Below are 15,478 nucleotides of genomic sequence, written 5' to 3'. Positions count from 1 at the left end.
CATTGGACTCTGGAGCAGTGAAAACCATCCGCTGGAGTGGTGAATCTCACTTCACCATCTGGCAGTCCGACCGAAAAATCTGTGTTTGGCGGACGCCAGGAGTATGCTACCTGCAGGGTAGCCTAGTGGTTAGAGCGTTGGGCTAGTAACCGGAAGGTTGCAAGTTCAAATCCCTGAGCTGACAAGGTACAAATCTGTCGTTCTGCTCCTGAACAGGCAGTTAACCCACTGTTCCAAGGCCATCATTGAAAGTAAGAATTTGTTCTTAACTGACTTGCCTGGTTAAATAAAGATAATGGACCTAGGTCCATTGGTTCCTTTAATGCTACAGTATTCAGTGACATTCTAGACGATTCCATCGAACACCTTTGTGATTAATTCAAACGCTGACTGCGAACCAGACCTAATAACCCAACATCAGTTCCTGACCTCACTAATGATCTTGTGGCTGAATGGAAGCCAGTCCCCACAGCAATGTTCCAACATCTAGTGTAAAGCCTTCCCAGAAGAGTGGAGGCTGTTATAGCAGCAAATGGGGGACCAACTCCATATTATTTCCCATGATTTTGGAATGAGATGTTTGTCGAGCAGGTGTCCACATAGATTTGGTCATGTAGTGTATCAAACACATGGCAACCATCTGCTTGATGTGTCCAATACCATTCCATTGATTCCGTTCCAGACATTACTATGAGCCCATCCTCCCCTTTTTAAGGTGCCACCGGCCTCCTGTGGTTCACGCATCAGTGTATCATCCATCCTTGTGATTGTAAACCAGTTTGGGGGATTTTAGTCGACCATAGGAAATAAGAGCTAGTGTGTAAACTTCCGCATTACGGGTTTGATTGAATAAGCTCTCTCTCTCGCTTCCCTGCTTGGCCATACTCAGTTGACTGTCTCCTCTGCTGTAGTCCACTGTCCACTGTCCACTGTTTCCCTTGACACAGAAGGCACAAAAGACCCTGAGAGGTGTGGTGTGTGTGTTGCTGGACGAAGCGTCAGTGTGCGAGAGACAGTGTGTGCACTTTCTTGGGTGAGATAGTACATTGTGTGTGTATGTGTGTTTGCGTCTGTGTGACGCAGTCTCAAACCTCTCCTTGCAGCTGCCAACATCAGGTAATAACTTTTTCTTCTTCTCTCTTAGTTACATCCACTTGAAATGATCATTTTCAATTCCTTGAAGACACATTTTGTCGTCACAAAAACAAATCCCTCTAAATCTGTCTTATTGAGGAAATTGCCACTGGGGATGTGGTGGATATATATGAGAAGAGTGATTTTGTGTTTTGTTTACTGCTAAATCAATCTGCTCAGATGTGTATTTTCTGTCCCCATTGTGTTGCATAGGGTGCTACTGCAGGATTGTTTTAGATGTTATGGACGTATTAGACGTCTATGACTCAGATTTTACATTAGCATGCTTTAGAGAGCGTTTCATGAAATTACTGGGTAAAAAAACAACATTTTTTTTCATACTTTAAAAACTTTACAGTTTGACCAAAGAGCAATCCCATTCATTTATATAGCTAGTAAAACCGACAAAGACAACGTTCACATGATATTTACATCATTAGGCTAAAACAGAATCGTCCTGTTTCAATCTCTTCCAGGTGATTTATCATTTTTGGCATGCAATATCTCCCCCCCCGCATTGTCTCCAAACACAGGGACAAAAAGTTTGTGGACTTAGTCGACTCTCTTTCCTGTCTAGTAGCTTCTGCTGTTTGCTTTAGCGTCCACTGAACTCTCAATGTGACTTTTTGAGAGAGGGGTGCATCTCTGAAGGGAGAGTTTCACACTATGGAAACCGAGAGGGAGGGTGTTTTCGTTTTGTATTTAAACTTTATTTAAGTTATCTAAGTCATTTAAGAACAAATTCTTATTTACAATGACGGCCTACCCCAGCCAAATCCAGACAATGCTGGGCCAATTGCGCCCCACCATATGGTACTCTCAATCATGGCCGGTTGTGCAACAACCTGGAATTTAACCAGGGGCTGTAGTGACACCTCTAAGTCACTGAGATGCAGTGACTTAGACCGCTGTACCACTCAGGAGCCAAAAAGGGACTCAAGATTTAAATGTTCTAAAGTTGGGGGAAATGGTTTGTCCATTGGTTTTGAACGATTGCATAATAAGGGATTGTCATTGCCCTTATCAGAGACCAAGGTGGACAAACCTCAAGTCTGTCTTTGATATACAGTATGACAAAATCATTTGAATGGCGCATTTATACCCATAATTAAAGGGGCACTCTGCAGTTCAGACAATAACAAAGCGTTTACCCTGCCACTGATTTTTTTAAACAGCTGGTAGATACAGCTGGAAGATAGACAGAGCTATGGATGCAAGGACTGCAAGGACTGACCATCCATGAGATATATAAAATATAATATTTTAGGTTCTGATGGGGTTCCTACAATTAAACAAGGCATTAATAACTTATATTCTTCAAGAATCAATGGGTATATAACAATAATATAAAAGTACAAAAATGTATGTACTAATCACACTTTGCCGCTTTAAAGGCCCCAAACAGCTGTTTTTATCTCAATATCAAAAGAAAGAAGCAAAAATGATACCTCAAGCAAGAATTTTGCTCGGAATGTTTGGGAGTGGTCTGAGTGGACTCTCGGTACAACACAACTCACTCTTGCGACTTTAATTGAAGAACTAAAAATCACGCCTGACTAGGCTAATGAAATCCGTGCCTTTCTGAAAGCCCCACCTTCCACAGGTGATAACACTGTGGCTCAAATTCATTCTTAAATGATTTCACTCTTCACCTCAATGTGAGCAAGAACAATTCATGCTTCTACACATTTATTTTTTATTTGAACATGAGACTATCTGACTTTGTGCCGTCTAGACTGTCCCTTCATGGTCGATCAGTTTGTGTGCGCATTGCCAGCGGCTGCATGCAAACTCTTTGGATAGTGTAGCATTCTTGAGAAAGCTTGGGGTTAACATTGGCGACCTTCCTGTGCTGGATGTCGGTACCTGTCAAGTTGCAGGACGTGGGGAGGAATTTGGGGCTGTGGTCAGAGCAGAACTAGCCTCCCAGCAGGGCGATAGTGAGCCGGCTGAATCGGTCTCCCACAGTGACTCACTGGGCCCAGGTTCGGATGACGACATGTTAACTCTGGCGGGCTCAGCAGGGTTCTTGGTTAATGAGGAGGACTTAATTCAGGGGAAGCCACCTCCTCACGCCTGTGATTGTCCTCCCCCGCAGAAGTGACCTTCCTCCACCACAGAAGAAATCTGTACCTGCACCCTGTGATTGCTGCTGTCATGCACCACCTGCCTCTTTTTACGGATTTTTGCAAGGAAGTAACAACAACCTGCTCCAAGCCACATTCCCCTTCGTCCGTAACTATGATGCAGTTCTACCAGACTGAGCTGCTGACGGAGTTGGATGCAGCTTTGACTGCCACGTAGCCCCACACAGAGCTCTTGTGCAGATTTCATTCTGCCCATGTCCCGGTGCACCGTTCTGCAGCTCAGGAAATGTATTGGAGCTACTGTGGTGGCAAAGTGTCACCTTTAGCTGACTCTCTCGGAGGTGCCATAGAGGGACAGATAGATGTACTTTGATGAGCAGATTTCTCCTACGGGGTTGTTCGGACCGATTTTAGGCTAAAAATAAGCAGGAAAAAGCACTGCTGACGGTGGAGAACCTTCCAGAAAGGAGACAGGCGGAGCCCTGTCGGCTAAGCGGCTGTCGAGAGTGGTGGAAATAAAAAAGAACCAGTCCATCCCTGTCCACGAGAGGGCATTAATGCCCCCTCAGATGGCACTTTACGGGAGACTCACTGCCTGCTCCGACCAATGTCGCGCATGTGTTGCCCTGGATCATGTGAACAGTGACGTCAGGATACCTGCTGCACGATGACGCCGACAGAGCGGGTAGCTCTGCTTCGAGCTTCCAAGCAACTTTGCCGTATTTAGTTTTTTTGTGTGTTATTTCTTACATTAATTAGCCCAGAGGTCATTTCTTGTGTTACTACATTCAGACGGAAATAACTAAAGAAGTAAACCACTAGTAACTCACCAGTATTACAACCGGGAATACGACTTACCCAAATCGGATCCTTCGTTCGTACCCCTCAGGGCAATTGAACTGATTCCAGAGGCTGATCCAAAACACAGCTAGCGGAGAAGAGATATTTGGAGTGGACTTCTAGTCCGACTCAGGATGCGTACACACCATCCACCGCTTTCGAGTATATATCAGGCTAATGTTCAGTCTCTGGATAATAAAGTAGCCGAGCTCAGGGCGAGAATCTCTTTCCAGAGAGACATATTGGATTTATTTTTGCCAAATATTTTTCAACTGTGCTTTGATGCTTTACAAAAGTTCTGAACCTTTCTATTCTCATAGTTTCTACAGATTGTAAATTAAAAATAAACCTTTTTGCTAAAAGTATTAATATATTATTGATCAATTGGCTATGACTTTTCAAATCACCCAGCATTGCTATCTACAGTGTTAGCTCCAGGTAAATTTTGCAATTCTTCAGCCATTCCTGGACCTGTGACCAAAAAGAAGATACATGTGGACAGTACCAAAATGATCTAATGACTCTGTCTCTTCACAGCAACATCTGCAGAGCTGGGAAGGTTGTATCCCCCATATACTGTACATAACATTATTTTGGTTGCATGAATTTTGTATAATAATTTAAAAAAAAAATGTAACGTTTTGAATCCGGCGTCATTTTGCGTGTCAGTTCATAAACCACGTGCCATGGAATCGGTACATTGAAAATCTCTTCCCAACTAAACTTTTTCAAAAGAAAGATGGCCAGGGTCCCTGCTCATCTGCGTGAATGTGCATTAGGCATGCTGCAAGGAGGACTGCAGATGTGGCCAGGACAATAAATTGCAATGTCTGTACTGTGAGAAGTCTAAGACAACGCTACAGGGAGTCAGGATGGATAACTGATAGTCTTCGCAATGGCAGACCACATTTAACAACACCTGCACAGGATCCGGTACATCCGAACATCACACCTGCGGGACAGGTACAGGATGGCAATAACAACTGCCCAAGTTACACCAGGAACGCACAATCCCTCCATCAGTGCTCAGACTGTCCGCAATAGGCTGAGAGAGGCTGGACTGAGGGCTTGTGGGCCTGTTTGTAAAGGCAGGTCCTCACCAGAGATCACCGACAACAACGTTGCCTATGGGCACAAACTCACCATCGCTGGACCAGACAGGACTGGCAAAAAGTGCTCTTCACTGACGAGTCGCGGTTTTGTCTCAACAGGGGTGATGGTCGGATTCGCGTTTATCGTCGAGGGAATGAGCATTAAACCGAGGCCTGTACTCTGGAGCGGGATCGATTTGGAGGTGGAGTGTCCGTCATGGTCTGGGGCGGTGTGTCACAGCATCATCGGACTGAGCTTGCTGTCATTGCAGGCAATCTCAACTCTGTGCGTTACAGGAAAGACATCCTTCTCCCTCATGTGGTACCCTTCCTGCAGGCTCATCTTGACATGACCCTCCAGCATGACAATGCCATCAGCCATACTGGTCGTTCTGTGCATGATTTCCTGCAAGACAGGAATGTCAGTGTTCTGCCATGGCCAGCTAAGAGCCCGGATCTCAATCCCATTGAGCACGTCTGGGACCTGTTGGATCGGAGGGTGAGGGCTAGGGCCATTCCCCCCAGAAATGTCCAGAAACTTGCAGGTGCCTTGGTGAGCGTGGGGTAACATCTCACAGCAAGAACTTGCAAATGTGTTGCAGTTCTTGAGGAGGAGATGCACTGCAGTACTTAATGCATCTGGTGGCCACACCAGATACTGACTGTTACTTTTTATTTTGACCCCCTATTTGTTCAGGGACACATTATTCCATTTCTGTTAGTCACATGTCTGTGGAACTTGTTCAGTTTATGTCTCAGTTGTTGAATCTTGTTATGTTCATACAAGTATTTACACGTTAAGTTTGCTTAAAATAAACGCAGTTGACTGTCAGAGGATGCTTCTTTTTTTAAAGTTTATTTTGCAATATGTATGGCACAGCTGCCAATTATTTGGTCCTTAAATGAAACCGGGATATTTTTTTATTTATCACAATTTTCTTGAACAAATGTTGGTCTTTAATGCAGGGCCCTGGGATTATTTTTGCTGCTGCCTTTCCAGTGCTGCGTGGTCGCCACTCTCTTGGATGCATCAATGTCCCCGACAGGCCTGCTGAAAATGGCCCAGTGGGGAGACCCTCCGGTACTGTCGCAAGTGGTGCTCATGGGACAGGTGTTATTATGTTGGTCATGACAGACGTGTCCCCCCCAAGTGTGGGGCTACTCGATTTGGGGGTATGGACAGAGTACCCGACATATCAATTACCTGGAGCGTCTCAGGTTTCAGGCGCCTCCTCCCACGTTCGTTGGGCTGTTTAGTGGAGGCTACACCCCTGGGTGGTTGCCCAGATATGGGAGAGGTTTGGCAGGGCCGACCTAGATCTTTACACATCGCAAGAAAACTCACAGTGTTGTCTGTTCTTCTCGCTGAGGGACCTAAGTGCCCCGTTGGAAACTATTGCTCACCAGTGATCTTGGACACTGCTGTACCTATTGCGCCCACATGGGATTTAGCTCTGGTTTTGGAGGCATTGTGCCCCCTTTGAGCCTCTGGAGTTGGTGGATCTGAAGATCCTCTCCTACAAGAGCTCTCTGCTTATGGCTTGGGCTTCGGGTAAATGTGTTGGCCACACCTTATCCGTACATGGTTCCTGTACTCAGTTCACCCCTGGCGACTCTAAGGTGACGCTGTGTCCTAATGCAGCCTTCATGGTCATGACCTACACGTCTTTAGCCTTTGAGCTATTTTCCCTTTTCACCTCCTCCTTTTGCTTGTGAAGGGCAACAGAGGTTTCATTCTCTGTGTCCAGTACTATCTTTATGCATGCCCTTTGAGTGGATCCGAGATATCTGGTTATGTGACCAGATTTCTTCTGTTCAGCTAATCGAGCTCGTAGCAGGGCGCTCTCTGAGCAGCGTCTCTCCTACTGACTTGTGGAGAAGCTTGGATGCTTCTGCTCCCAGTGTAGCCCACAGTGCTTACAGCTGGGAAAGGAGAAGGTGTCCACAATACCAAGACTACCGTGCGGGTGGAGGTCTGGGTGGTCTGCCATGGGCCATTTCAGTTGGTGTCCATTGGTGCCGGCTTGGGGGCGGGATTTCAATTCTCCATAGTTGTGTTGAACTGACATGGTTTGGTAGGTTACTTTCTAAATGTGATCCATTAAAGTTACTAATTACCTGTCCAAAAGTGTATCAGTAACGTAACTCAACTTTTGGATTACCCAAACTCAGTAACATAATCTGATTACTTTCCTATTAAGAGACATTATTAGAAGACACAAAGTAATATTACCAATTGAATGACACCTATTGCAGGGTTAGTCACTGTTAGAGTTTAGATGGCCATAAATGTATGTTGCAATTTACTTTATGGGCTAGATATGTTTCTTACCCATTGCTTTCTACTTCAATAGATAATTATACGATTAGGCTTTATCTTCATATTAAAAAACAAAATCTGTCAGATTTCTGGTCATTTCAGTTGATTAAATACCCTTTATCTTCAAGCATATGAAATATTGATTAGATAAATAGTTTTACCTGAACATAAGCCAAAAATGAAGGACTTATTAGCCTACTCTGTTGTTTATATTTGTGTTGTCAAGGAGGACTGATAAGGCCCATTGCTTCAAAACATTGTTGAAAAAGAAATACTGCTGTCATGGAATGGCATGCCTTGAGCACTTCCAGAAAAATGGTTATTTGCACGTGACAAATGATTGCCCGGCCTGCTGTTTTTTTGTTGGTGACTGTCACGTTCTGACCTTTATTTCCTGTGTTTTTGTATTTAGTTAGTATGGTCAGGGCGTGAGTTGGGTGGGCAGTCTATGTTTGTTTTTCTATGATTTGGGTATTTCTATGTTTCGGCCTAGTATGGTTCTCAATCAGAGGCAGGTGTCATTAGTTGTCTCTGATTGAGAATCATACTTAGGTAGCCTGGGTTTCACTGTGTGTTTGTGGGTGATTGTTTCTGTCTCTGTCTTTGCACCAGATAGGACTGTTTTGAGTTTTCACATTGCTTGTTTTTTGTAGTCAGTTGTTCATGTGTACCTTAACGTATTAAAAAGAACCATGGACAATTACCACGCCGCGTATTGGTCCTCTGATCCGTTTCGCCTCTCCTCTTCGGAAGAAGAGGAGGAAATTCATTACAGTGACACTTTGATATCTCGATACCTTCAGTCTATTAAAAGTGCACAAGTTTGAGCATGTGTCCGTTAGGCCTATGGAAAAATATTAAATCAGCTCAAATTAGATTGAGCAATAAAAAGTCCCACTTGTGGTATTCAATATGATACAAAACGAGGGAAAAAAAGTAATTTGCCTGCACTGGTCCTTTAAACTTTATACTCAAGTATAAATACTAATAAATAACATATGCCATTGAATTTGATGTCATTATAGGTATGAGGACCCATTTACTGTTCCTTTGCCTATTGACCTCAGCATTTGCTGTGTCTGTAAGTACTGATAAATCCACTCTTGCTTTTTGAAACAGCTTTTTAATCAAATAAATGAATAACCACAAGTCTAATGATATTTGATCAATAATTCCTTGCTATTCCCAAGGTCAAAGGCAAACCTCACGACAAACATCAAGCTTTATCCAAGTCCTCACACACAGCTAAAGAGAAGGTAAAGTGCATCCAACTCCTGTATTTTAAATAAATCTCTATAAAAACGGAACATTGACAAGGATTCCCCAGAAACTTTACCTTTCATTATTATATTATTATTTCATTTATGACAAAAGTTTGTCTAGAGGCTATATCTTTTGTTATATTTACAAAAGTTTTTCCAGAAACTTTACATTTTTAGTTGTACTGACTTTTTACACTTCCCTTCCTGCTAAAGGACATTGTTCCAGATGAGGCCAATGAGGGGGAGGTCTTGCCGACTTTCATGACCTTTGAGTCGAGCAGTCAGGATCAGGAAGATGAGGACATGAGCTACGAGGACAATGCTAATGTTAATATGGGTCCCTCCAATGAGGAAGGGGTGTTCGATGTGTCTGACAGTGGTGAGAGGAGCACCCCTGTCCTGCTGAGCGATAAGGCACTGGTGGACCTGCTCCAGGGGGAGTCAGAGGAAGAAGAGGTGGAAGAGGAGGAGGAGGAGGAAGAGGAAGAGGGAAAGATCGAGTCTGAGGAGACACAGTCTGAAGAGGAGGAGGGAGAAGAAGCGGAGGGAGACTTGGAAAAGGAGGAGGAGGATGAGGAGGTGATAGATGGGGAGGAGGAGGTGGATGTGGAGGCAGAGAAAGAGGCAGAAAAGGTGGAGGCGATGGCAGATGAGGAGGAGTCAGTTGAGGATGAGGAGAAAGGAGAGGAAGAGGAGGAACCTGTGGTCGGGGACGGAGGAGTAAAGCAAGAGGCTGAAGTCGAAGAGACGTACAGCAACACCGAGCCGGAGATTCCAGAGGATCTGGACTACGCAGGCGACAGTGACAACACACAGCCCCTGGAAACCGAGCTCGAGGAAGGGAAATCCCTCGCCGAAGACGCCCAGCTCCTCTTAAATAAGGAAGAGGAGGCAAAGGTGGAGGAGAAAGAAGAACAAGTTAGCAAGGAAGATGAAATCCCCACTGCCACTGGTGACTATGAGTCCCAGCAGGACATACAAGAAGCCGAGGCCTCTGAGAGCCAGGAAGTGCTCGGCCAGTACACACTCCCTGAGGGAAGCAAGGACCAGCAGAAAGGTTCCAAGGACAATTCCCAAGGAAAGGGGAACAATAAAAAAGACGGAGACACAGACGCTGAACTCCAAGAGACAAAGAACAGTGTGGATCTTGATGGGACACATCTTTCTGTAGAAGGGGGAGAAGAGAAGGAGCAGAAGAACATAAACGAGAGCGCCAGTCACGCCCTAGGCAAAGCTACGAAGCAGAGGAAGAACCAGAGGGTGAGGAAGCACCCCCCACAGAGGGATGAGGCCCCGCCAGGAGAAGGAGTCCCAGACCACCAGGGGGATGAGGGGGAGAAGGAGTACTACCGCACCACTGACAACGCTGTCGACAAGCCCAAGCGGAGAAGAGCCGGGAAATGGGTAAAACTCATCACACATCGCCCATTAGCTATAATGCAATGTCATCCTGAAACCTCAACCTACATTGAACCATGTAACCCCTATATAAAGCTAGGCCCTTTTCTGTGAGTGACCTATTTGAAATTCAACCGATGGTCCATGGATGGGTCTACTCTATTCTCAGAGCTTCCCCAAATTAGTGTATACAGTATGGGAAATAGGGTGTCATTTAAAATGCAGCCCACATCTTATCTATTAACATCTGTGGGTGGTTTGTTGACCTCTATTGTGATTTCACCTTCTGTTTCCTACCCAGGCTCCTCTGGTGGGAATGAACCCGGTCCAGATCAGGGCAACAGTGGACCTCTACCCCAGCGCCAGGCCCTCTTTGGCAGCCAGCCTATACAGACCCCAAGCCTCCGCTGCCGGTAAGTGTCAATCTCAGCAAGGCACGCACGCACGCACACACACACGCACGCACGCACACACACACACACACACACACACACACACACACACACACACACACACACACACACACACACACACACACACACACACACACACACACACACACACACACACACACACACACACACACACACACACACACACTAGGAATCTGCTGACTGGGCCCTTTCACTAACACTCCCAGAAGAATAGTGCCACTCCAATTCACCGCTGCTACCAAAACAACCCCCCCCCCCCCCTCCCCCGCCTCCGCTGGATTAAGGGTTCAATGAGAGAGCTCATGTTGAGTTCGAGCACTGTGCAAACTCAAATGGCAATGGAATGCAGGCGGTAATGGCTGTGGTGTTAGTGCTGGTGTTTCCATTGACGTCTATAACCACTGGAAAGTACATACTTGTTAATCATGATTAAGACTTGATTAAAACATTAATAACACATGAACATGCAATAACTTAGTGAAATATAGCAGAAAGGAAGCAATAGTGTTATCACATCAATGTTCCACTGATATAAAATTCTAGGGCATGAGTGTGTTTAGACAACAACAACAAAAAAATCTCTTTTAGACCCTTGTGAGAACTTCCGTTGTAAACGTGGAAAGACCTGCAAACTCAACGAGGAGAAGAAGCCTATGTGCGTGTGTCAGGAGCCTTCTGCCTGCCCACAGAGTGTCACTGACTATGATCATGTGAGTATGAACAGTGGTCATTGGGGTGACCTGGGGGGTGGGGTTCAGAGTTCTGGATCATATGCACTATACAGTATGTACTGCTGAGGAGCATGGGTTGAATCTGACCCACTGCTCTAGCACTTTCTCTCTCTACTCCTTCCTTTCTTTCTATCCTGTCCAATAAACGTAAACAATACGAAAGGAATTCCTTTAAACACACTTGGGAAGAGTTGCTATTATGGACAGGAACTGTGGGCAATAGAAATTGATAAGATCGATACCACAGAACTATGTTGCTGTAAAAGTTAGGATTTGGATACGTCTTCTGATCCTACATCTGTAGTTCGAGGAAACTTGAAGGAAATATGCCAAGAATCTGGCAATGGTAGGTACAACCCTGACATGATATTCTAACAACGTTGGGGAGCTGTTGGTTTTGGCTAGAATTGTATCTGCAGTCCCCTGTGTCCAAGACAGGTGCACTAGCCTCAGTCTGAATAGAGTTAACTCTATTGGAACTCTGTGATGCTTAGTTTCTTACCAAGAGCAGGATCACTACAATATCTTTAGCTGAAGCATTTCATTTGTTAAATCCACAACACATGAAGTAATGTATCTTTCATGCAGGTATGTGGAACTAACAATGTCACCTACGACACATCCTGTGAGCTCTTTGCCACCAAGTGCAACCTGGAAGGCAGCAAGAGAGGCCATAGACTTCACCTGGACTACACTGGACCCTGCAAATGTAAGACAGCTATAGTCAGACCACCTCTACAGTTTCTGACCAATACAGTATCTAATCTGAAATAACTACAGTATAACACATTTTTTTCTCTCTCCATTTCCTCCTCTCCCTTTCGTTTTTCTTTCTCATTCTCGTCTGTTTCTCACTCTCTATTTAATTGTCTCATCTTACCTCGCCTCTCCCCCTTCCTCTCTTTCTCACTCTCTCTCTCTTTCTTCCACTACCTTGCTCTCTCTGTTAGTCATAGCACCGTGTATGAATGGCGAACTGGTCCAGTTTCCTCTGCGTATGCGCGACTGGCTGAAGAACGTCTTGCTGCAGCTCTATGAACATGACTCCATGTCCCCGGGCTTCCTCACCCCCAAGCAACGCATCAGAGTGAGTAAATGTCTTCTTTTTTTCCCTCAAATAAATCTGAGAAAAATAAACCTTGTATGGACACCCTTAACTTTATGCTTAAAATACAAGGGTAAAACATTACATTAGACATACCATCTATAAAGGGGTTAGAAGTAGTTCATTGATAGTTCCATTACTTATATTTTCAAAATAATTCATATTCATATAAAGGCGCTTTATGAAGTTTTAACCAACTGCATTCTTAGGGAATAATAGTGTATATCTCAAAGCCCAAAAATCACCAGTGCCTCACAATTGATTTTCAAACTGCGATCTTGTTAGCACACGTTCATATTCAATTCAATCCAATACAATTGTATTATTCATGTGTGACCATAAATAATCTCCCAGGTGAGAAAGATCCACGAGAGTGAGAGGCGCCTCCATGCCGGCGACCACCCCATTGAGTTGCTGGCCCAGGACTTTGAGAAGAACTACAACATGTACATCTATCCCGTGCACTGGCAGTTCGCTCAGATGGACCAGCACCCTTCTGACAGGTACAGTACTCCAGGAGAAAAATTATTTTGTTGTTGTCAGAAAAAAAAAGAAAACGAAAAAGAACCTTACGCCAAGTTTTCATTGAAATGCTTATGAGCTTCTGTAAAAAGTTACACGCCTAGTGCAGTAGGCCAGTATGACATCATGGATGATGTCATACCTGCAGTCAAATCAGCAAGTAGTGATACAGTCATAAATAATATTGAAGAAGTGTTGTTATATGTCTTTGATATGATTCAAGAGTGAATAGATTCACTTGTAGCTGTTCACCTTCACAAGACATTCTGATTACGGATCTCATTGTAATGTTGGTGAATCTGATTCAGATTACTTGTGAATCATATACATGGTGGGTCTGAATCTAATATGTGATTAAGAATCAGTTTAACTGAACCTTTCACATTTGAGTTTACCTTAAAGGCTCATAGAGCGGGAAACAAAAGTGGAAGCACAGCTGGGATATTCCTGGAATTAGTCCATTTGGGTAAATCTACTTCAGACTGTGTGTGAATGGTTTCTAGTTTTGGGTCAGACTCCCCATACTCAACCCCCAATGGAATAAAACAGAGTGAAACAGGCAAGCTCTACTTGAAGAATGGGAGACGCTTATTTTAGTTTTCTGTTCCAAAAGGTTTCAAAACCTTTTCCATTGCATAAGGCTTATGGAAATGACACTGGTGTTCCTATCCAGGTTCCTGTCCCACTCTGAGCTGGCCCCCCTGAGGGTCCCGTTGGTCCCCATGGAGCATTGTACCTCCCGCTTCTTCCAGGAGTGTGACGCAGACAAAGACAAACAGGTGTCCTTCAGGGAGTGGGCCCACTGCTTCGGCATCAAGGATGGTAAGAGTGTGCAGTCTTATACAAAGTGAAGGCAATTCCTGGTCCTTTGTGGTCCTTCTGTAGCTCAGTTGGTAGAGCATGGCGCTTGTAACGCCAGGGTAGTGAGTTCGATCCCCGGGACCACCCATACGTAGAATGTATGCACACATGACTGTAAGTCGCTTTGGATAAAAGCGTCTGCTAAATGGCATATATTATTATTATATTATTATTATAATTCAATGACCAAAGAATGAGGCTTGACATGATTTTGCCAACGTTGTGATGGTTGTAGTAGTTAGATGGGAGTGAAGGAATGAATGCTGCGTTACTGTAGCTTACAGAAGGACCATGGTCATGTGCTTTCACACATGTTTGATAGCATGACCCTATATTGTAAACTCTTGTAAAGATGTCATCTTTTGTGATTTTCCGTTTTCCCTCTCTGCAGAGGACATGGATGTCAACCTGCTCTTCTGAGTCCAATCAGTACCTCATCAAGCAACCAGCTTTAATAATCATTTAACAAGATCACCTTCAATTATGGCAGAACCACATACCTTAATTGGCAGAAGAGAGACTTGCGTTGATTTAAACTGTATGTTTTTCGGAATGCTCTGTAAAGTTAGACTGGTAGAACCAGCCTAATCGCTGTGTTCACCATTATATTCAACTCCACGTATCAGTCTGGAATTTCTCCTTCTTGAAACTGTTTGAGCCTATGTCTGTAATGAGAAGCATTATTCAAAACCAAGTTGTCAGTGATGGGATCACCTTAAACCAATCAGAGGAGTACCTAATTCAAAGCACAGGATTTTGGGGGTGGGTTTTCTGAGAGGACTCTGATCTATCTATCTCCCATCTATTGGAGAAAGCCCAGGTGTATATGCAGTAAAACTCTTGAACACAATAATCAGGTGGGTTCGACCATTCTACTGCAAAGTACAATTGATTAAAAAGTAAAAGTGAGAATGTCCTTCCATGTCTTAAGTCATAGATGGAAGAGGAGGATGGTTCATGTTGCCTTAAATCAGACTAAATCTAAAACAAATTTGGATCTATAAATACGTGGATGTTCTGTGATACTGTATGTAGATAGCGTATAGCTGATAGTGGTATTAGTAGAGTAAGTTTTTTTTGAGCAATTAACAATGATATTAGTGTTATGAACACATTCCAAAAGGGGGAAAGTTTATGAGTGCTTTTTAGTAGATGACTGACTACAAAACAGAAATGGACTTCTATGCAGGTGAGACCGATCACTTTACTTTTTGACCAAAATATTACAGTATTCATTTTAAACATTTAAGTGGGAGCGTAACAATATTTTTTTGGTATGAAAACCATTTGTAATTGACTGTCAAAATAAATTGAGCTGTCAAAAGGAGAAATTGAAATGGCAGTAATGGAGTAGAACGTGTAATGTTGACAGAATTACTAAGAGTTGAATGCTGCAACAGTTTTATTTGTCTTGCCTGATATAGCTACTTTTTTTCTAACCTTTCTAATAAAAGTAATGTTGACCTCATCGGATCTCATCACATTCCTCTTTGATTTTTTTACTTTATGCAGAATTGGATTGAAGGTAACTTTATTGATCCCCAGGGGGAAATTGTCATCAATAAAGTTATTTCATGCACCATAACAAAAATGGATACAAGGAAGAGAAACCACTCCAGTATATATTATTTAGGTTATACTGAAATACACTCAACCCTTCTTTATATTCTTATATGATCATTTGTACTGTGCA

The 15,478-nt window shown here is 43.7% G+C and overlaps 1 protein-coding gene across 1 annotated transcript; it reads left to right on the top strand.

Moving 5' to 3' along the window:
* The first annotated feature begins 841 nt into the window (after positions 1–841).
* On the top strand, positions 842–15,253 carry sparcl1 (SPARC-like 1). The gene is made up of 11 exons (XM_035789069.2): positions 842–1,116; positions 8,498–8,553; positions 8,663–8,728; positions 8,948–10,138; positions 10,434–10,545; positions 11,155–11,276; positions 11,886–12,006; positions 12,248–12,384; positions 12,757–12,905; positions 13,598–13,746; positions 14,177–15,253. Exons 2-11 carry the CDS (start codon positions 8,500–8,502, stop codon positions 14,203–14,205), a joined length of 2,130 nt encoding a protein of 709 aa, XP_035644962.1. The 5' UTR covers positions 842–1,116; positions 8,498–8,499; the 3' UTR covers positions 14,206–15,253.
* The last annotated feature ends 225 nt before the right edge of the window (positions 15,254–15,478 follow it).

The sequence above is a fragment of the Oncorhynchus keta genome, chromosome 16 (assembly GCF_023373465.1).
Source record: "Oncorhynchus keta strain PuntledgeMale-10-30-2019 chromosome 16, Oket_V2, whole genome shotgun sequence".
NCBI lineage: Eukaryota > Metazoa > Chordata > Actinopteri > Salmoniformes > Salmonidae > Oncorhynchus > Oncorhynchus keta.
This window is presented reverse-complemented; position numbering and strand designations above follow the sequence as displayed.

What these genes read in the sequence shown, in the direction of transcription:
- sparcl1 (XM_035789069.2), top strand. Translation starts at nt 8,500, where the DNA reads ATGAGGACCCATTTACTGTTCCTTTGCCTATTGACCTCAGCATTTGCT. An exon ending in CACACACAGCTAAAGAGAAG is followed by an intron (nt 8,729 to 8,947) that starts GTAAAGTGCATC and finishes TTCCTGCTAAAG; the next exon opens with GACATTGTTCCAGATGAGGC. An exon ending in GACCAGCACCCTTCTGACAG is followed by an intron (nt 12,906 to 13,597) that starts GTACAGTACTCC and finishes GTTCCTATCCAG; the next exon opens with GTTCCTGTCCCACTCTGAGC.